General features: G+C 33.6%; 6 protein-coding genes across 6 annotated transcripts in view; 2 read left to right on the top strand and 4 right to left on the bottom strand.

Annotated features, from left to right (window-relative positions):
- Git (ARF GTPase-activating protein GIT1) overlaps positions 1-25,247 on the bottom strand; it is a 109,881-nt gene that overhangs the window by 50,529 nt on the left and 34,105 nt on the right. The window lies entirely within an intron of this gene.
- On the top strand, positions 1,227-4,724 carry RpL10 (ribosomal protein L10). The gene is made up of 5 exons (XM_089698860.1): positions 1,227-1,324; positions 1,446-1,474; positions 1,556-1,861; positions 3,847-4,009; positions 4,526-4,724. The coding sequence occupies exons 2-5, from the start codon at positions 1,452-1,454 to the stop codon at positions 4,691-4,693; spliced, it is 660 nt and encodes a 219-aa protein (XP_089554986.1). The 5' UTR covers positions 1,227-1,324; positions 1,446-1,451; the 3' UTR covers positions 4,694-4,724.
- Positions 6,771-11,650, bottom strand: PolH (DNA polymerase eta). Its single transcript, XM_089698859.1, has 8 exons — positions 11,236-11,650; positions 10,862-10,996; positions 10,607-10,709; positions 10,183-10,399; positions 9,239-9,356; positions 9,008-9,148; positions 8,240-8,607; positions 6,771-7,971 (listed from the first exon to the last, which is right to left on the bottom strand). The coding sequence occupies exons 1-8, from the start codon at positions 11,490-11,492 to the stop codon at positions 6,830-6,832; spliced, it is 2,481 nt and encodes an 826-aa protein (XP_089554985.1). The 5' UTR covers positions 11,493-11,650; the 3' UTR covers positions 6,771-6,829.
- Positions 11,958-15,567, bottom strand: LOC149485608 (fidgetin-like protein 1). Its single transcript, XM_089698858.1, has 10 exons — positions 15,415-15,567; positions 15,182-15,337; positions 14,608-15,093; positions 14,320-14,432; positions 13,920-14,075; positions 13,412-13,545; positions 13,025-13,139; positions 12,818-12,930; positions 12,410-12,601; positions 11,958-12,106 (listed from the first exon to the last, which is right to left on the bottom strand). The coding sequence occupies exons 1-10, from the start codon at positions 15,507-15,509 to the stop codon at positions 11,987-11,989; spliced, it is 1,680 nt and encodes a 559-aa protein (XP_089554984.1). The 5' UTR covers positions 15,510-15,567; the 3' UTR covers positions 11,958-11,986.
- Josd (Josephin domain containing) lies at positions 15,861-17,742 on the top strand. The gene is made up of 4 exons (XM_089698701.1): positions 15,861-16,126; positions 16,447-16,619; positions 16,865-17,045; positions 17,457-17,742. The coding sequence occupies exons 1-4, from the start codon at positions 16,037-16,039 to the stop codon at positions 17,721-17,723; spliced, it is 711 nt and encodes a 236-aa protein (XP_089554827.1). The 5' UTR covers positions 15,861-16,036; the 3' UTR covers positions 17,724-17,742.
- On the bottom strand, positions 19,911-25,064 carry LOC149485606 (apolipoprotein D-like). The gene is made up of 4 exons (XM_089698857.1): positions 24,733-25,064; positions 21,018-21,148; positions 20,415-20,617; positions 19,911-20,077 (listed from the first exon to the last, which is right to left on the bottom strand). The coding sequence occupies exons 1-4, from the start codon at positions 24,868-24,870 to the stop codon at positions 19,920-19,922; spliced, it is 630 nt and encodes a 209-aa protein (XP_089554983.1). The 5' UTR covers positions 24,871-25,064; the 3' UTR covers positions 19,911-19,919.

Below are 25,247 nucleotides of genomic sequence, written 5' to 3'. Positions count from 1 at the left end.
AACGATGTTTCCAAAACTTCCCGTCACGTCCCGTCCGGGTAAAATCCCGTCACGTATGCAGCGGCCTTTAGATTCTCCACTGATTTTCAGTGGACACCACATTGACATCCTGACAGTGGCAGTGTACATATTATGACAAAAAAAATATAAAATAATAAATAAAATAAAAGCAATAATATAATATATAGGAATATAATATAGTAGATAGGAAACTTAAAGAAAATTAAAGAGCATAATGCGACTCAGTGCCGCACAATGCCGAATTATGCTAATGCTTAATTGGAACGTGAAACGCACCAGCAGGTTGCGCTAAGTTCAGTGTTGAAAAAAAAATATTCATAGTTAGCAATAACCTCAATAATGTGTAAATAAAGTGGTATACATAATAATTTGTTGAAAAATATTTACGGTTATTTTAAGTAATTTGGATTTTGATTTTTCATTAACATTTTTTTCAATGTTTGTACCTTCATCCATACTTATATTTATTTTTTTAACACAATTTGAATTAACTTTGATTATTTCGAAAAAACTACAATGAAACGAAAGCTTTAAATTTTTTTCCAACAATTAATAATTACTAACGATAAATCGATTGCACGCATCAATTCACGCGCATTACTTTTTCTAGTGCTCGATTGTGCGAAGCGTTGCTGTAGTTGGAACATTCAACGTTAAGCATTATGCCGCATAATGCGCTCTAGTGCTGTAATTGGAAAACGGGGACAAAAAACAGCTTTGTTCAAACCATAAAGTAAAGTAATTTATAAATGGCAATTGGCAACATAAATGGTTCGAAATTTACAAAAACCCACACAAAACTGTACGGCTCATGAACGGCTAAACTTTGAATGTTGCTCAGAGATTATGACCACGGTATGACAGTAAAGATTTATGTATAATAGCTTTCAAAGTCTTTTTTAATCGATTCAGTAGCTTTTGGTTTTATTCTCAGTTCGAAAAATACAATTCTTACTTTGTATAATATTGTATAGACGTTGAAAATGTGAAAATGCATTGTTTCCACTGATTCTGATGTTTTACTATGTTGTGTTGTTTTACTATGATCCCAGAATTTTCTTGTTACGTTAGTCGTTTAATAAAAATATTTTTTATTAAACCTAATAATTATTATAATTATTATAATTTTTTATTAAACACATACAGTACATATTTTTTACTATTAAAATATTAACAATAATAACTCTAAAATTCGATTGACCATAAACATAAAATATTTCATTAAATGGTAACATTACTACTTAATTGACAATTTTGACAGTTATCCAAAGTTCTTTTTCGACGTCTCTGTGTCACTGTGAAGGTGCGGATTGTTGTTATTTTATTTATCCATTGAAATCGTAATATTAGTTCAATATTTTTAATCCATATTAATATTGTAGTAACATTCTGTGATACTAAGTGTTTTTATTTGTATATTTCAGGGCACAATGGGGCGCCGACCAGCAAGATGGTAAACATTGGTTATGTTACTTCTTCGTCTTATATTTTGGTGAAAGCGTGACTTATTAACGGCTTTTCTATTTAATTTCAGTTATCGGTATTGTAAAAACAAACCGTACCCAAAATCCCGGTTCTGTCGTGGTGTCCCCGACCCGAAGATCCGTATCTTCGACTTGGGTAAGAAGAAGGCGGCGGTGGACGATTTCCCGCTATGCGTGCACTTAGTGTCCGATGAGTACGAGCAGCTCAGCTCGGAGGCTCTGGAAGCCGGCCGTATTTGCTGCAACAAGTACCTCGTGAAGAACTGCGGTAAAGATCAGTTCCACATTCGCATCCGGCTGCATCCCTTCCACGTTATCCGCATCAACAAAATGTTATCGTGCGCTGGAGCTGATAGGTGAGTCAAATTTAATTGCTATTCTCTGCTTTTAGGTTTGTTTTCATGTTATTACTAGTCAAGTCACAGTAAAGTGGTAAAATATGCATGTGGGGTAGATTTAATTGAATAATGTGACCTTATTCATCTGTAACGTAACAGTGAAATTTAAATTCTTTTTTTTTTATAATTTCATATCATGAAAAGAATCATTGCACTTATGAAAAGTGCACAGTTGAAATATGATTTTAATGTCATGAAATGTTGCACCATTATTTAAATGATTCATCATAAATCGTGATAATGATAAGAATATAACTTGATTTCTAGAAGTAAATGAAATGAATGGCAGGTAAAAACATAGTTTTGGTCAATGTTTCTTGTCCATAGGCAAAGTATTGTTCTTCCCGCCTACTGTTTTGTAAAGTATTTACTTTTATTGGAATAATCATTGTAGTTATTTCAGTGTATTATAACATTAACTTACTCTTTAAAATACTTATTTTTACTTGACTGCATCAGATGGTTGGTAATGTTTGTTGATTCAGTTCTTTAATTTTCATGTACTAAAATATTTATTGAAATGTTATCTTTATGAATAATGTGATAAAAGGATATGGGGAAAATTTTAATCCAAATAAATATCATATTATATTAATTGTGTATGCCGTATTTCACTAATTAAGTGATACAGAAGTTTTTGGAATCTAAAAGTAGCAGACTTTTACCAATACTAAGTGATTCCATTAATTTTAGTAAAATATAAAAACAATTAGTTAATCTTTGTTATTCACGTGAAAACTACTTAACAGATTTTCATGATACTGGGCATTGATGTATTATGTACCAGGATAACACATCAGCTATAGAAATACTTGGTTTTGTTTGCTTACAGTAATTTTTTTCTATATTGTCTGAGGATACAAAAGTTCTTTTTCTAAACAAGTTATAGTTGAGTGAATAAATAGTTGAATTTGGTAAAACCGCACTGCAAACTTAAATGTAATTTATTCAAGAAGACTTCTAGAAGTACTTTAGAATCGTCATTTCTAGATATTTTATAACTAGATTTCCGCCCGCGGCTTCGTCCGCATTTTCAAAGGAAAACCCGCATAGTTCCAATTCACGTGGGATTTCCGGGATAAAACCTATCCTATGTGTTAATCCAAGTTACCCTCTATACGTGTGCTAAATGTCATTGTAATTCAGTAGTTTTTACGTGAAAGAGTAACAAACATCCATACATCCATACTTACAAACTTTCGCCTTTATAATAGTATTTTATAATGTACTAGCGACCCGCCCCGGCTTCGCACGGGTGCAATGCTGATACTAAATACACTACAGAAAAACTGTGAACGTTGTATATAAAAACATAGCGGCCGGCCGGCCGGTACCGCCGCAAACGCTACGTCCCGCAATTTTTAAATCTGTAATATCTTCGAAAATATTCACTTAAATCATACGGTGTAAAGTGCCATATAGATCTATATTAAATGAACAATGTATTCAAGGTATTTAATTGGTTAAGGATTAATGCTGTATTGGTGAAAATCGCTTCGAAAATTAGCTATTATTTGTCGTAAAAAGTAAATGACAAAAAAATGTTATTGTGGGTTATCCATAAGAGATAGACATATACCATCGCGGACTTTTCTGTAGACCTTTTCAATGTGTATAATACTTAGTACATTATTTTGATAAAACTCGTAGGGTTCAGCCTGCGTTTGCAATGTAAGCGGAATAAATGTAATTTTTTACGACATCACATTAGAAACCTCAAAAATAACAGTACTTCTCCACTACTTAATGGATCTTATTATACATATAAACCTTCCTCTTGAATCACTCTATCTATTAAAAAAAACCGCATCAAAATCCGTTGCGTAGTTTCAAAGATTTAAGCGTACAAAGGGACATAGGGACAGGGAAAGCGACTTTGTTTTATACTATGTAGTGATGTAAGAATTGTCTTCACTAGAAATTACATTATAACATATTCACAGGCTCCAGACTGGGATGCGTGGTGCGTTCGGCAAGCCGCAAGGCACAGTCGCGCGTGTGCGCATCGGACAGCCGATCATGTCGGTGCGCTCCAGCGACCGCTGGAAGGCGCAGGTCATTGAGGCGCTCAGGCGTGCCAAGTTCAAGTTCCCTGGTCGTCAGAAGGTAAGGAACTTGTGGTATCTTAACTACATATGTTGTTGTTACCGGAATTAAGAAGGATGTGGGTTTGTATGTTGCCTCATGATAGTATAAGTTAGTGTTTAATAATTTTTGTAACCAAAATGTCAAACTAATATTGAGTTATGTACTTAAATTACGACCCTAAAAATGTAATGTAGAATATTTTTCCGTTATTATACATAATTAAGCTGTTATAGTCATACTGATTCCATCTTAGTTTTATTATTTCTTGGATTGTGTGGTAAATAAAAAATGTAGGTACTTTGTAATTTACTAATAATATTAGAAAAGACTAGAAATAACTTTCATTAATCATGTATTTTTTTGGCTGTGCCCATCCCAGTAATGTTACATGTGATGGAATACTTACCAGTTAATAACTCAGGCCCCGGAATCACAGACACAATAGAAAATCGGGCCCTTTGGGGCTCAATGGGTTAAGTTGAGGAGCTACTTTTGTTTCATACAACGATTTTACGAGTACAATTTCGTTCACAGATCTATGTATCCAAGAAGTGGGGCTTCACAAAGTACGAGCGTGAGGAGTTCGAGAGGCTCCGTGACGAGGGTCGCTTCGCCAATGACGGCTGCAACGTGAAGTACAGGCCCGAGCATGGTCCCCTAGATGCCTGGAGGAAGGTGCAGAATGAAATCTACAGCATTTAGTGCGGAGGAATAAACTTTGTACTATATGAAAGTGTTTTATTTATTACTGATATTTTTGACCCGATGTAGTTTTTCATTAATGACTATAGCCTTGTATAGTATTATGTTAATATTTGTGCTATAGATCTCATTTTTTTTTTTTTAAGAAATTAAGTTATTAAACAGTGAATGGTGCTACGGACCTATTTTATTTGAAAACTCGCAAAATAATTGAATTAAATATCCTTACACCAAGCTGTCAATGTTTTAAATATATAATCCTGCTGATAAATACGAAAAAGTATTAGTGTGCGTCCACACTGAATGCGCGGTGGCGGCGGCCTAGGCGGGCGCGACGAGCGGGCGCTCGCGGTGGCCACACCGACGCGCGAGCTCAAGTAGCGGTTCGACGTTTTTCGGGTGTTGCAAACTTTGGACGATTTGCTATTTTTACTGGACAGTCCGATTTTGAGATGAGATCATTATAGAAGTTGTACACGAAATAAATAAAACAGAGGAATAACGGGTGAATCTTATATGAAGAATTGAGATTATACCCTACAAAATTACTGTGGTGTATATAAGTGTTTTAGATTGAATCGCACTTATAAATAAAGAAGTTTCACTTCAACAATTAAGTATTTACCGCTATTTTACGAAAAACAATAAAGGATATAATATAAGAAATCGAGCGACAAGACCGAACTGGTTTGATACCCCCGCCGTCCGCGCATTGGGTCGCTTGCTGACTAGGCCCGTAGTGTGGCCAGAACGCGCGGATTGGAGAGTTTGAAAACTACGCGCGCTGGCTCGCTCATTACCGTCGCACTAGGCTTCCGCCATAGTCATTTTAATGTGGACGCAAAGGCGCGTTTCATACGTTTGATATTTCGCGCCCGCCGTCGCAACCGCGCTAGGCTCGCAGTGTGGACCTGCACTTAGGAAGTCTAGCATTTATTTCTTTCACATCTACAATGAGAATATTTCACACAATGTTATGAACGTTAGGGCCGGCGCCCACTGCCGGCACGGCAGAGCATCCCGCGGCATTCAGTGGCATGCCGTAGCATCCTGCTAAAAGCCCAGCCACTCTGGCATCCATCAGTTTTGCTCCGCGCTAATGCTGCATAAGTTTCAACCTTATTTCAACTAGCTAGTAATCATAATTACTCGACCCCAAAGTGACGCATACGCCTCGCGGGATGCAATGGCGCGCCGCGGCATCCCTTGGAATGAAACAGCAAGACACGTCATGCCACCGCATCCCGCGGCGTGCCGCGTCATGCTGCAGCATCCTGCAACACGTCGCGGCATCGTGGCATCGAAATAAAGTAACTTGAATTCTAATCTGATTGAAATAAGTACATAACATATTTAACTATACAAAATAAGCGATTAGTTTTGATACGCACTGTACGTAGGGCTTTATGTAATATAGTTAAATAAAAAATAATCTGGGCATACACATTTTTGTGCGCGAGAAACATCCCCTCCACTTTTGCCCAGCGCTCATAAACCGTTGCAACTGAAATGTATACTGCTGCAACCAATTTTGGACTGTAATTTAAAGCACAGAGCAAGTAATATAGGTCTTAAGTCAGAGAGCAGGCAAAGCACCGCCAGGCGCAGTTACTATTTATGCATAGTAGATTAGTGGTATAAAGTTTGAACTATGGCTGATGCCACTAGTGCCCAGTGATTTGTTGAAACTTTCAATTTAGTGAATGCCTATAAACCGATTCTTCGCCCTTCGGTTGAGCTTCATAAATTTAAAAAGGGTTTAGGCCTTTGCCACTCAGCCGGTAAAGAAAATAAAATCTATTGTCCGCATCTTGTATAAGTACTAATTACCTAGTTAATTTATTCTGTACTGAGATTGAAGATAGAGGTAAATCAACTTGCTCTGAAGTGCCAATATCTAAAAAGGTAAATTAATACGAGATTTATATCATTATTCTATGGAGGTAAATTATAACGAAATAATTTGTAGTACAAAGATAATAAAAAAGACAAGAATAAAAAATCCATCGGTTTATTATTCACTTTGTTTTACAAATACATATATAAAATTCATATTCGAAAATTCATATATTACCTACAACCTTAAAACATTATTGATTCACATGGCCTCTTTTACACATAAATATACTACAAATATCACTGCCTAAAAAACAAATCTATTGATTTACACGGCACTTTCGGTTTCTTCACTGGCGATGTTGATTTTCTTTTTCTCTTAGCTGAACTTGTTTCTGGTCTATTATTCAGAACTGGCGCCATTAATTCTCTACTATTCGTACTAGCTACTGGCCTATTTATTTCTCTACTTAGTTTCTGTGCTTCATGAAAATCTAAATGCTCCGCGAATTTCTCTACCGGCACTTTCCTACCACATTCAGAACACATTTTGCTTGGTACACTATCATCTACTTTGACAAAGAAATTAGCTATAGATTTGACTTCAATTTTAGGAATGTCTTGCTTCTTTGTTTTCTCATCTTGCTTTTTAGTTTTATCAATAGGATTCATTCTCTCCTTTTCTTTCCGGAATTGTTGTCTCTCTTCATTTCTTAGCTTTAGAGCGAGATGGTAATCAGCGTGTGTATCGAACATATCTAATGTTATACTTTTTCCACATTCAGAACATTGTATCGTCTCTATATTATTTTCCGGAACATTTTCATGCTTGTCATTTTGATTTTCATTATCATGAAAACTGTCTCTCGTCTCTACATTTTGTACAATCGTGCTGTTAAGTAATTTTCTCATATTACTGACTCTATCAACTTCTTCCGGATCGTCTTCAAACATCGCGGCACTTTTATTTATTTCGTCATCAATTGTGGATCCAGAGTAATCTGTATCGTTACTAGTTTCATTTCCACAAGTAACGACCTTACAAACTGGTGTATTTGCTCGATCGATTTTATTTTTTACGTCTGCCTCTTTACTACCATTTAAGAACTTCGCGAAAAAGGATTCTTGTTTATCCAAACTGGACTCCAGTATTGGTTTCTCGGTATTTGTAAGTTCTTTATTGGTCTTCAATTTATCTTCTTGTTGAAAGAATTTCTTTATGATGTATTCTTTTCCGCCTGTGTTTTTATCGTTTGTTGTTTTCTCAGTTGTGGATTCAATTGGTTTTATATTCTCTTTAACCTCACTTGTTCCTTTAGAAGTGCCCGCGCTGAAGTAATCTTTTATTTTCTTGGTTTTCTTATAGTCATTATCCTCAAACTTTCCCACGCTGATACCCAGAAATTTTATGGGAGCTTTTAACTTTCTGTTTGCTTCATCATCTGAAAATAAGAATTGCATATGGGTTTTAGTTTCGTAAGAATTTCAAATTCTGTTTTTTTTTTATCTATATAATATAATTACTTTGTTTATGTTTAAAACTTGTGTTATATAATGTCCATTTATTCCAAGAAAAGTAAATTAAATGTCAAAATAACGAGTATGGTGCTTTCTTTTACTTAGAAAAAAAAACGTGTTGATTGAAAGGTTAAACATATTTTTTTTAAATCAGAGCTAAAGAGAAATACTAAGCTCCAAAACCATACTCACCTTTAGGCTTACAACCTTCCGCGCTATCCAACAACAATTCTAGTGCTTTAGCAGAGAACAGTTCCCCACACAGATCGTCCTCTGAACCAAAATTATATGACCTGGAACTGCTGGTATCCCTTCCATCTGGCATTTGTGTAGAAAAACTAACCACCATTTGCTTTGGACACCTGTTATTTTCCACTGCATCTTTCTCTAATCTATCCTCGATTTCGTCTCCAAGATCTTTGAGCCATTTCTTCAAATTTTCTAAGGTGGTTAGTGCGGATTTACCGCGGAATTGCTTGCAGCATCCAATGCTCTTTGGGTTGAATCTCGCTTGCACTGGCTCGAGATCGATGCCGCGAGCTATGTTGTACAACCAGGTTCTGAAAAGTATGAATAGACTTGTTATTTTTTTTCGTACAATGAGGTAGATGTAATAACATTTATTTATTGTCCTGTAGATTTTTATGTTCATACTAAAGATTGATAGCAAAGATCGAACATGAATTTTTGCTGGATTTATTAAAGAGAAATGTGAATAGGCACTTATTAGGCTAACATGCTCCATCCTAGACCACGCTTGTTTCCATTTGGCGAAGCGATGGCCAAATGCTTGCCTAATCCTTAACTTAACTTTAAAAAAAATGAATGTGTGTGCATTAAATAATTGAAGACAGTAGTTATTATTTTGTATATTGAACATTCAAAGCTTATAGGTGATACAAACTTATAGGGAAATTATAACATTATTTTTAGTGCCAAGATTCAAAAATGTATTATTACCCATTTTTTTCATCAAATCTAGTTTGCAGCTCCTTCTCTGTATACTTCTGAAGTTCTGCCATGAGTTTAATTTTTAATGTTTCACAGACAATGTCTCCAAATTTTCCACCTAAGTGCTTCACTTTCTTTATTGATAGTGTTCTAAAAGTAAAAAAAAAAAAATAGATATTTGTAGGTGTATAAATTGGGCATTAACACAATTTTATAAAAAAAAAAAACTATAATAGTTACTTGTATAACAAATTTATTGAGTGTTTGGGTAAGACTGTCTGTTTGTTTGGTTTGTTCATTCCACAAACAAGTTTCGCCAGAATTTTGTTGTGTGCGATCCCAGCTGAACATTGGTAGCCTGAAATATGAATGATAAAATTAATAAATTAATCTAAGTTTAAACTTTTAATACTTATAAATTTTTAAAGAATAGAAAAAGTTCGATCACGAAGCCGGATTCGAACCTGCGTCTTCCGTCAATCCACCAAGCTTGTATACAAAGTATCATATACATATCAACACCACCGGTTGGAGCGAACAAGCCGAAATATGCCCGTTAACCCATTGAGTCCCGAATGGCCCGATCGGTCCACGACACAATAGATTTTCTATTGTGTCTGTGATTCCGGGGCCTGAGTTATAGCGAGTCCGGTTTTTGAAGTTGATGTAGCGCGCCTTTAAGAGCGTATGTTAAAACGGCCGCACACGCGCAGAAAAATACCACTATATACAGATACAACCAGTAGGGAATCTTCAAACAGAATTATCACAATGCCCTTACGATTCTCGTAAACACGCTTGCTTGTGTGCTTGAGCCATTTCGATCTACCTATTGGCTGTATCTGTATATTGTGAAAATATGCTAGTTTGAAACATCGAGATATACATATGGAGACGACACCGCCTACATCACTTATGTTCCGTTCAACATACGCCATATGGCGTAACTGCACGCTCATTTTTTATTTGTTTTAATGTGAAACGCATCAAATGTGTCTTCATGTGTGTTACGATACTGCACAAATAATACGGAAAAGTGCAAAGGAATAACTTTTATCAGTAAGTACCTAACTAGATAATAATTTTTAAAACTTAGTTAGAGCAAAAAAATGGTGCACAGATTTTGTTTGTGGTGTCTCCTCCATACGTAGTTATATTATCTCATCGTTTGAAATGGTTCTTACCAGTCTCTTCAAACACGGCAGCTCTAATCTCGCTCACGATAACCGCACCAACCAGCAGGCGGCTGGCGTGTTCAAGATCGAACTCCATACATTCACCTCCATAGTTGTGTATGTCCGACACAAAGTCGTGTATAGTTTCGTAGCCTAGTGCAAAGGTATTGGGCATCATGCTACTTGTTATTGTGTTTATGTTTAGTGTTTTGAGTCTTTCTTGTACCTGGAATAGATAATTAGTTTAAACATGTTCCCTTGGTTGGGTATGGCATGCATGGTATATAGGGTATGGCATTTTAATTTTATTTAAGAGCCTTGATGCCTCCTTTCCAAGTCAAGACTCAAAAATAAAGCAAACCTTTGTAATGATTTAAAAAATGTTTTTGTCACTACATCATAATTAGTTATATAGAATTAGAAAAAAACTTACAGGTGCTGTTATATCCAAATAAGCTTCATCAATGGATGCTCTTTCTAGTAAAGTAGTAAACCTTTGAAGAACCTTAGCTACATCCTTGCCTGCGTCTCTGTATCTATATAAACAATGTTTAATTACCAAAAAAATATAGGAATCAATATTTCAAAAATGTTATGCAATAATGTAGTTTATGTTGTTTATAAACACATCCTCTTTAGTATTAGATAGTTAATAATTCAAATCTGTTTTTTTAACTATTAAACTTACTTTGTGATGTCTGCCTTTCCTCTCTGGCAAGGAACAGAAGGCAGCTGTATTTCTGGACACTTTTCCTTGGCTTCATCACCTCTCATGTGTCTGGAGACTCCCATTGCTCTCGCTACATAATTTACAGCTATGATCCTATATTAAACATACAAAACTTACTTCTGCTGGGAAAATATTATAATAAACAATTCTTATTAAAATAAGTCAGATACACTTGATTCTTTAATATTAATTGGTGTATTCACTATTAAATAATAATATGTAAGTACAAATGGACAAGGTTTTAAAGCAAGTAACTTCACTTTTCACTTATAACACACACTACAGAAATATTTGTTTTATATTGTATTGTAACTGATATTCAGTTTTCTTACCCGCCTCCTTTCCAAGGATTGTATTGCACAACAGCTATTGGTTTTCCTTTCAAATCTGGATTTAATTTTTCTTCGACTTGACAATAAAAGCAATCCATATCAATTAAAACAACTACCCTGTTTTCTGGATCCATTTTCTCTTTGAATCTATTCAAATAATATAATGAGAAATAATACGCGCCTTTTTTATTTACAAATAATTTATTGTTGGTCAACTTAGTCAATGACTTACATAGATTCTTATTATTGTATATCATCCGCTAGGAGTAATTGTATTCTATGTTGTATATTGTTATTTCATTCTGTGATGTAATTCTTCAATTCGTCTGATACAGTGTAATTTTAGTTCATATAAATCACATAAAAACAGGATAATTTCATATATTTTCATGATTTGTACGATTCCGCGGTTTGTTTTGACATGTTATCGACAGTCGACTGTCAAAACAATGTCAAAAGACAAAAGTCAGGAATGGCAGTGACAGTTTTGCTTAATGTTGCAACTTGCAAAGGCTGATTTACAAAGATTGGCAACATTAACTCAACCAATAGCAGTTTTGTGAAAGCTCTTGTTGATCATAATACAAACAGATCATTTCAAAGGCCATACCGCGTTGCTATGTGATAGTGTGATCATTAACTGATTTAGAGTTCACTGATTCCCATGAAATAAATTACTTAGTTTGGGTTTTTGGATATAAAAAAAATGAAACAAATTTTTCATATTATATAATAATTTATTACAAAACACTTAAAAGCCCTGTCCATAAGTTTGGTCCCACTTCACATACTGTCCCAAATCGTCCTGCGATACACTGGGTCGCACGCGTTGTAGAGCAGCTTTAAAATCTTGAGCATTTACTGGACGGACCTCCAATGAACAGAAAATTACGATAGTCAAATAATCAATATTCTTACATTAATATTAATTTATTTTAGTGCCTACTGTAAAAAATGTGTAATAGCATTTAAATAAATAAAATATAAAAGAGCGTGTTTGAACGTGTCAGAAGTGAAACTTCTTTGGCAAGATTCAAAGATACCAAGATCGTCGCCTTACTCTATGACTTGACGGTATTGCCATGACGCGACCTTGAAATTTTACTCAAAACGCGTTTAAAGTTTTACTTCAAAATCAAACTACCCTCTTATTAAAAAAAAAATCTAAACCTACCTTATTCCTGTCAATACTGATAATTTGCGACAGTGGCACAGCCCGTATCGGTCCCATAGCGGCTTCAGAACAGAGCGACTTCATGTCAGCACCGGAATAGCCGTCTGTTAGTTTTGCTATTTCTTCCATGTCGGAGGCAGTTAGATCGTTGTTCTCTGTTTGTAGCAGGTTGGATATTATTTGTTGACGTGCCTGTGGAATAAATGCTTTTTAGCATTTTTAATTGATTTAAGATCTTAAAATTAACAGTATTTGACGATAGGAACTACTGATTTGAATAGAAAACTTATTTCTGTGTTGGATAATCTTTTATCAAGGAAGGCTCGAATGCAAGCAAAGCTGCAATGAAATCTTGCAAGAACGGGGAAAAAGCACTTTTTTGCTAATAAAACTACATTACTATGTTACCTCAACATCAGGCAGAGGTATGTAGAGTCGCTTAACAAGCCTTCGCCGCGCGGCTTCGTCTAATTCTTGCGGACGATTTGTGGCGCCCACTATTAGTAGGCGATCTTCTTCACCTTTTTAAATAAATAATTTTTATAGGTACCTATATACTTATTTCAGTAAACTTGCATCATAATTCTTTATTTAATTTAACTTAATATTATTTACCAGTAGCTGCACCATCAAATTGAACTAGAAATTCCGTTTTGATTCTGCGCGTCGCTTCGTGTTCGCTATCGCTTCGCTGTGTCAAAAGCGAATCGATTTCGTCTATAAATATTACCTGTAAATTGTATAAATGTGTTCTTAATGTGTTTGAGAACATACTTGTTACTTAAAACCTTCTTTACAATAAGTTCCGTAAACACAAAGAAAAAAAATCTTTAAACCTTTTAGGAATTTGATATTTAAACACAATGAAAAACCATTACTTTGTAGTTGTTATTTAAAGCTTTGTATTAGGAAAAAATATAAAATTTGTGAGAAAAATTTTTACCATAAATTTTTACAAAAACGATATTTTTTTTTAAATTTATTTATTAATCAAAAGATTACCGCAGGTTGGTGACACCTGGCAACAGCGAACAACGCTCGCACCATTTTCTCACCGTCACCTATCCATTTGGAAGTTAGTGACGATGCCGATATACTAAAGAACGTCGCTCGACACTGCGCTGCTACACATTTACCTGAAAAATGTATTTTAATTTTTAAAGGAATAATTAGGAATACTTATATAACTAGCTCTCAACTAATATAATATGACGCGCGTTTCTGCTGATCAAAACAATAAAAAAGATGCCTATATCGCGCGCAGTAATAATGCAGCATATTTAATTACGAGGAACTAAAGTACCACTTTCCATCAGGTGACGCGTCTGCTCTGTTGCCTCCTCTTATATATATTGAAGAGAATAAATAAAATATGATTTTTTATCAGTATAAGTAGTTGTTTTTTCTAGACTCTAGTCTTAAAATTTTTAATTAATAAAGCATACCAATATTTTAAAACTAAAAATTTAATTAATTTGATTAAAAAATATTAGTTTACTAATAATATTACCAATTAATGTCTTGCCAGTTCCTGGAGGACCAAATAGTAGAATGCCTTTGGGTGGTCGTCTCAAACCAGTAAAGATGTCCGGTCGAAGCAACGGCCACACTACCGCTTCTTGTATCACTGATTTGGCCATTTGCAAACCTGCTATATCTTCCCAACCTGGAAAATTATTTTATTTTTATTCAACTATGTAAGTCTTACAAAACCAAAAATACCTCTAAACTAAAGCTTTCAAGTTTCATTCTTTTAAATACAGGAGAATTCAGTAAGTTACAAATACACTATAGAATATAATTCTTCGAGATTTATATTTATACCTACAAAACAAAAAAATCTCATAAATCTCAGCACTAAAAATAAGTTTTATGTGGTAAATAAAATATGTTACTGCATTATAATTTACCTATAGGAGTTCCCTTATCAATAATTTCACTTTCAATCAATTCTATCATTTTAGGATCAATGTGTTTCAATCTCTCATCAGTTATTGTTGGTTCATTTGATTCTTGTTTATCTCTGAAAAGGAAAAAAAGAGTATTCTTAATGAATATGTACACAGATAGACAAGTATGCCAAAAACAGTATTTAATTTGCAATAATAAAAAAAAAACAGCATTTCAGCCACACCAAGAAAGTATTTACACAAAAACTTCAAATAAATATAAATAAATAAAATAAAATGAATTCTTACTGAGCTCCCAGCATAGGTGACACAAATTTAGCTTGAGCCTTCCTCGAAGCACCTAATGTCCTTTTTGCCGCAGGGTTAGATGATAACAGCTGCTCTTTAGCTGTTTTAAATGTTATTTTAGCAACCTGCTGTTTATGAGCTTTATCCTCTTCCTCTTCAATTGTTAAATTATTTTCTACTTTAGCTTTGCGTACATCATCAAAATCTGGATATGAGTCTATTGAAGTAGTATTAACGGGTCGTTTTGATCTTAATCTATTAAATTTAGGTTTAGATAATTTCTGTTCATCACCAGACTTCTCTTGACTAGAATTGTCTGATAATTGTGGTTTAATAGAAAAGTTTTCAGTTTGTGTGTTTCCAGCTGTGTTTTTACATTTGCATTCGTTTTTAATAAAATGCTGCAAGCCTGAATATTTCTGTTTGTCACATTTTTTACAGGCGGATAACGATTTTTCGAATAACGTGACTGGATCATTGAAGGTACTAAAATGATAAAAATAAATATCAGACACTATCTTACAAACTCCTAAAGATTATTAACATTATTGTTAATCATTAAGTACCTACATACCTTAAGGAACTCCTCCAGGTAGCGCAACTATTTTCTTGATTGGTTTGAGTGAGCGAGTTTGCTGAATCCAGTATACAATCGAGAACTTTGTCGTTTTTCGAAAAGTTATTGAAGACTACATCTTTCAGTATTGTGTTTGAAATTAAATTTGAAGAGCTATTGTAGAAGTATAATTATTAGTGTATTTAATAATATTTAACTTTAAGTATACCAAACAAATTAAGAAATATTACCTAGTTAGCGAAGTTTTGTAGTCCTGCAGTAAGGAATCGTTCATCAAACCCAAACAATTCTCATCGGGGTTGTTAGAATTATTTTGGCATTGCATAGTTTAATCGCAATCTATATTTCATTTATTAAATAGCTAAAACTTATGCACGTAAAATAAACTCCAAAACACAATTTGAAAATTAAAAATGTCAACTAAACCACACAGATTACTATTTCCTATTTACCTGTCAGACAATATTTTATATTGCTAGGTCTGTGGTCGGATCAAAGTGGTATATTATAATTTTAATTTTTAACAGAGCAGTAGAAACAGAGAAGCTATGTAAGAAAAATACCTATTATTTATATTTTATACAGCTTTTTTAACAAAGTTTTGAATTTAATTTTTTCTATTTACTCTATGATGCCGGTAAATCTTGTATTGTGAATTGTCATTAATTGTCAATCGACGAATGTCAAACAATCAAAATTTGTCAAGTGGAATCGAAGGAGTAAAATTTTTCGTTTCCTTTGTAAAATTAAAAAAAATTACACATTATAGTTGTAGTAAAATTTATTTTAATAGATATATGTATTGTTTAAACCAAAATCATTAAAATTCTGTAAAAACATGGTGACAGTAATATGAACGAAATGAATTCAAAGCCTCATATTTATCATGAAAAACAAGTAAGAGAACTTTGCGCTTTACATGCGTTAAATAATTTATTTCAAGTGAGTAACAATCTATTTTTTATCTTCTTTTAGTTCTTATGTACGTACATAAAATTAATACGAATAGAATATGTACCTATAACGTAAACAAATCGAATTGATTCGATCATTATTTTCTCATTAGCGAGCATTTATATGATTTATTTGATATGTTATAAAGATTTGTATGGTGATTAATTGTTCTTTCTAATTATTTTATTTATTAAATTTCAAGCATTACATATTTTTGAAATGGATGAGTGAGAAGTGAAATATGAAAATATTCAGTTTCTATAAATATTAATGTGCTTGATGAGTTTTATGTATTTTATTATTTACAGACGCGTAATACATTTTCGAAATCGGATCTAGATTCAATATGCAGTCGGTTGTCTCCAAATGTTTGGATAAACCCACACAGATCAATGCTGGGATTTGGCAATTATGACATCAATGTGATAATGGCAGCGCTACAGAAGAAGGGCTGTGAGGCAATATGGTTTGATAAGAGAAAGTAAGTTTTTATAAGAGGATCATGAAATTTATTATTACAATTTTATTGATGCTTACTTTTTAGTGTCTAACAGTTATTTAAATAACCTAAGCTTTGGGATTTATATCTTACTAGTAATTACTGTTTTAATAATAATTATAAGTATGTAATTTATAATTAGTTTCTCTAGTATAAAATTCCTTAAAATACAGTGCTAAGATTTTTTTAATTTTGTTAAAGTTTATAATAAATTTTGTTATTTTCAGAGATCCAGGTTGCTTGGACCTAGCAAATATTTGTGGTTTTATATTAAATGTCCCGTCAGACTATAAGTTAGGTTTTGTTATGCTGCCCATTCGTAGGCGACACTGGATTACAATTAGACAAATTCAAGGGAACTTCTATAACCTGGATTCCAAACTGGATTCACCACAGTTAATTGGCAGGGTATGTGTGTAAAACCTAATAGTGCTAACAATGAATGATTTTATTTTTTCTTCAAGTTCCAGAGAAATTAATGGATTCTACATATTTCAAGTGTAATGTAGTCTTTCTTTTCTTTTCTATTTGTTACTAGCCGTCCGCCTCGGCTTCGCCCGAGGTACATATTTCGCAATAAAATGTAGCCTATGTTCTTTCTCAGGGTCTAAAGATTGTCTGTGCCAAATTTCATCAAAATCCGTTTAGAGGTTTAAGCGGGAAAGCATAACAGACAGAGTTACTTTCGCATTTATAATATTATAAGTAGGGATTTGTAAACAAATTTGAAAAAGAATAAGAATCTATTATAATAAAAAACTTAATTTTTTTTTGAAATATTTTTCCATACTATATTAATTTAAACTTTATCCTTTCCAGAACACAGATTTAATATCATATCTAAAAGAGCAACTAGACTGTAAAGAAAAGGAACTTTTTGTGGTTGTTAGTAAAGAAGTAGAAGAGAAGCAGCTGTGGATCAACCAGTATGCGCTCCACAATAGAATAGACTCGCACAAGAATATACCCAATTGTGATAGTGTGGACAGTATCAACTCGCAGAATGAATACAAAAATCGCGATTCCGAGTGCCTCAGATTGAACGAAGTGAGAAACTGTGTTGCTAGTGTAGAAAACAGTTTTTAAGTGTATCAATAAATTGGTATTATTCACAGTGCCGGTGTAAGGGCCACTGACACCCCGGGCGAAAATATTGTGGCGCCCACTTGAGGTTTGCACAGGAGTCCAACTTCAGACCTTGGCGCTCCCCAGGATTTGTCGCCCCGGGCCATCGCTCCCTCTCGCCCCCCCTAACGCCGGCACTGATTATTCGTGTGTATGTATCGTGTGGTTTGGATTTTCAATGATGTCGGTTTGCGGTTATACTTTGGATACAAAGCTAGTATAGGTTTTTGTAAAACCTCGAATTGTGTTGAAATGAATTTACAGTGTGTATTAAATTAATAGGTCAATAGGTCTCACATCAAAACTTATTGCATAATGAAAATAGATTTTATGTGCTGTAACTAAAAAGACACAGGTGCCAGTTTAATTTAAATTATTTGTTACATAATTATTATTGTTATTTTGTTTGATAGTTGTTTTTTTCGTTCTATATCAGGTTTACGTCAAAGCAATATGCGTGGCCTAAACATGTATATGGTATTTATAATGTATTGAGATTTATATATTACTGTCAAGACTTGATACTCTATAATTGTGTATATAATAAATTATATACCGATATGTACTGTATTGTCATAGATTTTTTAACTGAATAGCTAGAAATTCATATACTCTGTGGAATAGTATTGCTATTATTAAAAATTTTGTAATCTTTTATCATGTATATTAGTAAAATATTGTAATATAAAGATTATATTTAAAATTTCTCATTCTTTAAACCCAATTTTATGTTATGTGAAGATAAATAATGTCATTTATAAAAACATGTTTGGTAATGTCATGGTAATACTTATGTGCTTTCAGTTTAAAGCTTAATGTCAGTTTGTAAATGACCGATGAAAAATTTGTATTTATTTAATTGAATTAAATTGTATGGTGTCATGATAATGTTAGAAAAGTCTGAGAAGTTATTACAAAGCTTAAAATACACACATAAACTGACGTAGAAGCGGTCTAGGCGAACAAACATTATACACACACACACAAACAAATAACCTACGCATTCACGTACTCCGTAGTGAGACAAAGATACAATATACATTCAAACCATACGCCGAAAAGAGTAAGCAACGTAACCACAAAACGTAACTGACTAAATGCACCCTGGCTAATTGGCTGATTTCAGACGGAACGTGTTACGTGTTTTAACGCGTATGCCGCTTCTACCTCAGTTTATTATGTATTCTACACAGAAAATATGTAATCTTACTACATATTAGATATTGTTTTTTTGGCATTCTTTTTTCCATAAATAATTTTATGCAGCAATTGATTAGTTTATGTTGGTAAATTTTTTTAATTGCTTGACATGGATGTTGGTAGTACATTTTTATCTTCATTGTTTTGCACTATCATCATCTTTATGTGACCATTTTTTATGTTTCAATAACTTATAATATGTATTTTAATTCATATATAATTATATAAGTTCAAGTAAAGTTAAATGAAACAGTTAAAAATCGTCTTCCAATTCCGTGTGAATTATAGTTAATGTCACGTAATAATTATTGGAAGCTATGTATATTTCATAGTTTCCTCACTTGTTTACATCAAAAGAACCTACCTAATAAATAATTAGTCTTTGTTACCAATCAATATAGTATTTTATTTTTGTAATAGAATGTTAAATATAACTACATACTTAATTCAAATATATTTTTGTCCCATGAAAATTTAAGATAATGTTTAATTCCACTCATAATTCGATATTTGTTTTGTTACTTAATTAATAAAATCCTTTTCTGTTGAAAGTATTTTTTTAAGAAACCATGTAAGCAGTAATCATATATATGTTGTTGTACTAGAATTAAAATACAAGTACCAAATACTTACACATAAAAAAATCTTCAATTTTTTGGGTAAGTAAATAAAAGTTTGTGAATATTATAATTTTTTTTATTCATTTTTAGATATGTGTTATGGGTATGCGTGTGTGATAATATACTGGTAGATGGACGTTATTTATTCATTTAAATATGTATGTAGATATAAAGCGTAGGTATAAAATTATAAAGCAAAATGTTGGGGAAACTTAATAGTAAAATTACACGACTGATTGGTAAGTCGTTTGTGTTTTGTAAGTACTTATTATATTGATAGGGAAGCGCGACATACCTAGAAAAAGAAAATAAAAAACACATTCTTTTTGATATATCTTTATTGTATATCGTTATTATAAGGTACAGCGGTGCAGTTATTATTCTTAGAAATAATGAGTCGGTCGGAGTCCAAATTTAGTTCTTGCATGATGGCATAGATTTGCGCGCGCAAAGTTGCGTCAATGTCACGCTCTCGGCCCAACAGCCATATACGATCTGTCAATAAGAACAGAATATAAATACTGAAGAAAAGAGCTAGCGCGCACGAGCAACTTTGTCTCCGCAACTATTTTGTCTCTCCCATCAATTGTATGGGGAGTTGCGTCGCTACGTGCGCGCACTTTCATACTAGCCCATGGGTAGAGAGACAAAATAGTTGCGGAGACAAAGTTGCTCGTGCGCGCTAGCTCTTTGTTGAATGCATTTTAATAATAACATAATAATCTACGTAAAAATACAATATAATAAGACTATCGGTATTCCAGCACATTACTGCAGAGAAACTATCATAAATAATACATTAACTGTAGCGAACACCTGATCAGGTCCTCACCTGAGTGCACAACGTTGTAATTAGTGCAGGACCAAATAAGCGCGAATTGATCGTAATCCGTGAAGAGGATATTATAATGGCCGGCTCCCGGCAGCATGCGCCCGATGACGTACGGCATTCGGTTGTTCAGCTTGTAGCGGAAGGCGGACGAGCCCGCGTGGCTGGGTATACCTAGCCCGTAGGATACTCCGTGGTTACCCGTTCTGGAACGATATTAACGTATTATAACCACAAACTTATCGCAAAGTTGATAGAAAATAATTTTAGCAGCAAGAGACATGGCCCTGGGAAAATGCGGTTATTGTTATTAAATCATATGACAATAATTAATAATGTGGTTATTGTTATTACATCATGTGACAATAATTAATTTATGAAGATAATACCAGATAGATTAAATAGCCTTCAACGGAAGAACTAAAGGCGTGGTCGATGTTGAATCCTTTCAGCAGTTTACGAGAAATATTTACGCATAGACAATACACAAGATGCGGAATTCAATGAATTCAAATCTGCCCCAGTTCAGAACCCTCTCCCCTTATTAATAAAATCCTTTTCAATTTATCGTTTACTGTATTTAATAATAATTTAAACATCACTCACAATCTGTTGATCGTGTGTACGTTGATGACGAAGTACCCTCGCTCGTTGATGGTGACGTCTATCTCCGTACAGCTCGCCGCAATCTCCATCAGGTGAAATGACCGCTCCACTTCGTACCATTTTCCTGACATCTATTAGAGAAAAATTTATAGTAAATTATAATCCTGACGTCTATGAGCTTATGAGAAAAGTGTATTAACGTAATATTTGTTAGAAAAGTAAAAAACAAATCAAGGATATTCGTTAGCGTTTCATGGCCTATTCTAGCTGACCCAGACTATTTTGTCTACTTTCAAAAGGAATATCACTACATAGTATAAAACAAAGTCGCTTTCTCTGTCCCTATGTCCCTTTGTACCTATGCTTAAATCATTAAAATTTAAAACTACGCAACCGATTTTGATGTTTTTTTTTAATAGATATATTGATTCTCGAGGAAGCTTTTAGTAGGTATATAATTTATTAGGTAGGATAAGGCGGGCGAAGCCGCGGGCGGAAAGTTAGTTTATACATAAAAATTTATCGCTGCTCCGTTCGTAACGTTGCCTAACATGATATTAATTATTCTAACATAATGTTAAACTCTATAATCTATGGCCTAAAATTACACGAGGTACGAAGTGAGAATCTGTAGTTAAAACTGTAAAATTAACAATAAATAAAACATGAATATATGCGCGGTTGGTAGGTGTGGTCGAATGAGACCCTGCCCTTTGCTCCGAGTTACCTATATCGTCATAGTAAATTATAATTATGAAATTAATATGTAACTACTTTGTGCTCTACTAACGAAGAATTATTAATTCGTATAAAATGGAGTACCCATGATCTTTTCAAAAGTACAGGTAGGTATATACTGATCGAAAAGAGACTTCCTTGTTTACACGAAATATACAATATTAGGTAAATTCAAATAATCATGTAAACTTAGGCAATTAGCTATGCTTTGAAAATATTCTAGTCCCCAATTAGAAGTACAATTTGATAAAGTTCAATGACCATCAAACGTAAATATATAGTTTCGGCGTTGAATATTGAATATCTAATAATGTAAAACAAATAATTCAAACAAAATCTGAATACGGTGGTTGACCTGCATTACTCACTTAAATGTGCTAAAACATGGCTAAAACCACCTATGGCTAAAACAAAAGAAAAAAAATAGAGCACTAACCCATGAATACAGCTATGATGTAGTTACCTATCTATGAATGAACTAAATGTTTGAGCATTGAGATAATACATATTACTACGTATGGAAGAGACACCGACACCAGATCGTAACACACACGAAGGCATATTTGATGCGTTTCACTTTAAAAGAAATAAAAAATGAGCGTGCAGTTAAGCCATATGGCTTATGTTGAGCGGAACATAAGTGATGTAGGCGGTGTCGTCTCCATATGTATATTTCAATGGTTTTGGAGATTTTATCAAAAAACAGGCCTTCATACTGCAATCGTTGGCAAATTATTTAATGCAAATGCTGATAAGTCTGATTATCTATACATATAATAAATCTGTAGAAGGGTCATTTCTGTACATTGAAAATATTGAAAAAATAAATAGCAGGGGGTGTTACTGGATCGATACCAAACCCAAATATGTGATTAAAAAAATTTTTGTCTGTCTGTCTATCTGTATGTGAAGACATCACGTGAAAACTACCGGTTTGATTTCGATGAAACTTGGTATAATTATACCTTATTATCCTGGGCGTAAAATAGGATACTTTTTATCCTGGAAAAATACGTAGAAAAAAAATTAATCTTAATTTTTCAGTTTTATCCATAGACGTTATTCTGTAGAACCGCGAACACGTTGCGTATTATTATAGGCCTAGCCGTATTTGGTTCCAATAGATATTTATAAGATGTCATTGTCAGAGTTACTCAAAATGGAGAAATAAACCATCCACGCGAAGACCGACATCCGCGCGGACGGAGTCGCGGGCGGAAGCTAGTATTAATAATAAGATTTTCGAAAAAAAATGGTTGCCTGTAAAGTCGGTTTTACGGGCGAAGATTTTACGTGACAACGATCATAGTTGAGTGGGAGAGAGACGCAAGGCATTCGGCGGGCCTCTCTCTCGTTCGGTGACTCATCGTAACGTTACCGAGCGTTACACTTTTTCATAAGTGACTCCCAGCCGCAACCTAATTTAAGACGTTGTCACGTCAAAAAATGCCGTAGCTTTATAGTAATTTTCTAACAAGAAATTAAGATCCTCATCGAGTCATCGATCAAGTTTCCACCTTGGTGAGAAAAATTAACATTTATAGTGAAAATAAAAAAAATCATGGAATGTTTTAAAGACCATAAAAAATATTTATAATTCTTCCATATACAATATTTAAAAATTCTTCATAGATTTTTAGATATTTGTACAATACAAAATATCTCTACACTTTGTTGATGTGAGTAACTATTAGCACAGACTAATAATAATATACTTACTACGTATACAACTATTAGTATATCGACGAAGTTTTCAGCGTAAGCAAAGAGCAGACGAAGCGGGAACTCATAAATATTTCAAATGTAGGTATGTTACATTTGATATAGTAGGGATCAGTAGGGATACATATTCCTTTTTATTACTTTTAAATTTTTAAACTCAAAGGTAATAATACTCTCAAAAGACTTCAATGGTGAGCGCACCCATAGCTGTCTGCTAGTAAGTTCTATGAAGATTGGATTAATGAGGGCAAATTAATCTTTCAGCAGGGTTCAGAAGTCGAACGAGTCCAGAAAAAAGTCAAAAGTAATAAATTCTGAATAGCGCTAGATTAAAATTATGAAGTAGGTGATGAAAGTAAGTGTAACTATTTCTCCTTATCATTGTGATAATTATCAAAATTAAAAAATACAAATCAATGACATCTATTACCTACACGTGTTTTGTGTAACACTTTTCATTGTACAATAACAACATGCAATTGAAATGTATGCTAATTGCATGTTAATCTAGCTTTGGACACTAAAATGTTAAGGTTATTAGTGAATGTGTATTAAGAGACCCTTTTCACGATACATATATTTTTATTAATAATGCATTATATCTTAAGTACATTATTTAATTTTACATTATACGTAAATCTGGAGCGTAAACTTTGTAACGCAAGTGCGCGTATTTTCATCCACGTGACAAAAATATTTAAGTAAGTACATAATGTATGTATGTACTTACCATGAATACCTAGATAGTAAGGTTTTTTTTCCATAACGTTATATGTATTAAATGTAAAGTTAATTTTTTTTCTTTATGATTTTGGAGAGCTTTTGTGATTTGTCATAACACATAAATGAGTTAGCTATCGGAGTACCTACCTATCGTTGCTGAAATCTTTAGTGTATAATCTGAATACGATTCTAAAAATGTAGTTATAGGTAACATAATTAAAAATATATTGAAATGCCTAACTATGTACTTTGCTCCTACACCAAGCAAGGAAACCGATCCAAAAAAAATTGCAAATACTTATTTAAATTAAATCTATTGTCACTGTTAGGCATGCAAAATTTTTTACGTTCCCGAAATCACGGCTGATTTTCAAAACACTGGCTTATTTGAAATATTTTAGCAGATTTTTTTTTTATTTTTTTGTTGTTTATCAATTTCTGACTCTACCGGCCAATAATTACCGAACTGAGGTGACGCAGAGGGAGGATGAAAAATATGAATGAGGTGGCTTCTTCTATACAGTGAACTTACTCTGGTCATATCGAAATTTGGGAACTGTGGGTAAATGGGACATTTCCCCAACCCGGTGCTCACACACACAGCTTGTACGATTGTACAGAAAAGTACAAGGTATATCCTCGCTTCCCCTGTCACTCTGAAATCCCCCATTTCACAGCACAAACTTAAGTTCCAATTCACAATTACGATGTTTTGTAAACAGTATCGCTGATACGTTTTCGTTCGGGGGCACGGCTTGTACTGAACAATTTACGTTGGAATTAATTATGCATATTACTTATTTTCCTACATGAATATACGTGACGGTAACGTTACGATCAATAGTTAGCTGATAAACAAAATTGGATTGTGAAAAAGGTATGCACTGAGGCGTTAAGCAGAAGCAAGCGGTCAGCGCAAAACTGTAACGCCCCAAATATTTGAACGTATGTATTGTCTTTCTGTAACTTGTAAATCATTCAATAAAAATATAAAATTATTCCTGCAGTATAAATGTATGAGTGGATGAAACAAAAAATGGACAGAAT

The sequence above is a fragment of the Colias philodice genome, chromosome 9 (genome assembly GCF_061535455.1).
Source record: "Colias philodice isolate Cphi_HAF_F1 chromosome 9, ilColPhil1 Martin Lab GWU primary, whole genome shotgun sequence".
In the NCBI taxonomy this organism is placed as follows: domain Eukaryota; kingdom Metazoa; phylum Arthropoda; class Insecta; order Lepidoptera; family Pieridae; genus Colias; species Colias philodice.
Note: the sequence above shows the minus strand (reverse complement) of the source record. Positions and strands in the feature narration are given on the sequence as shown.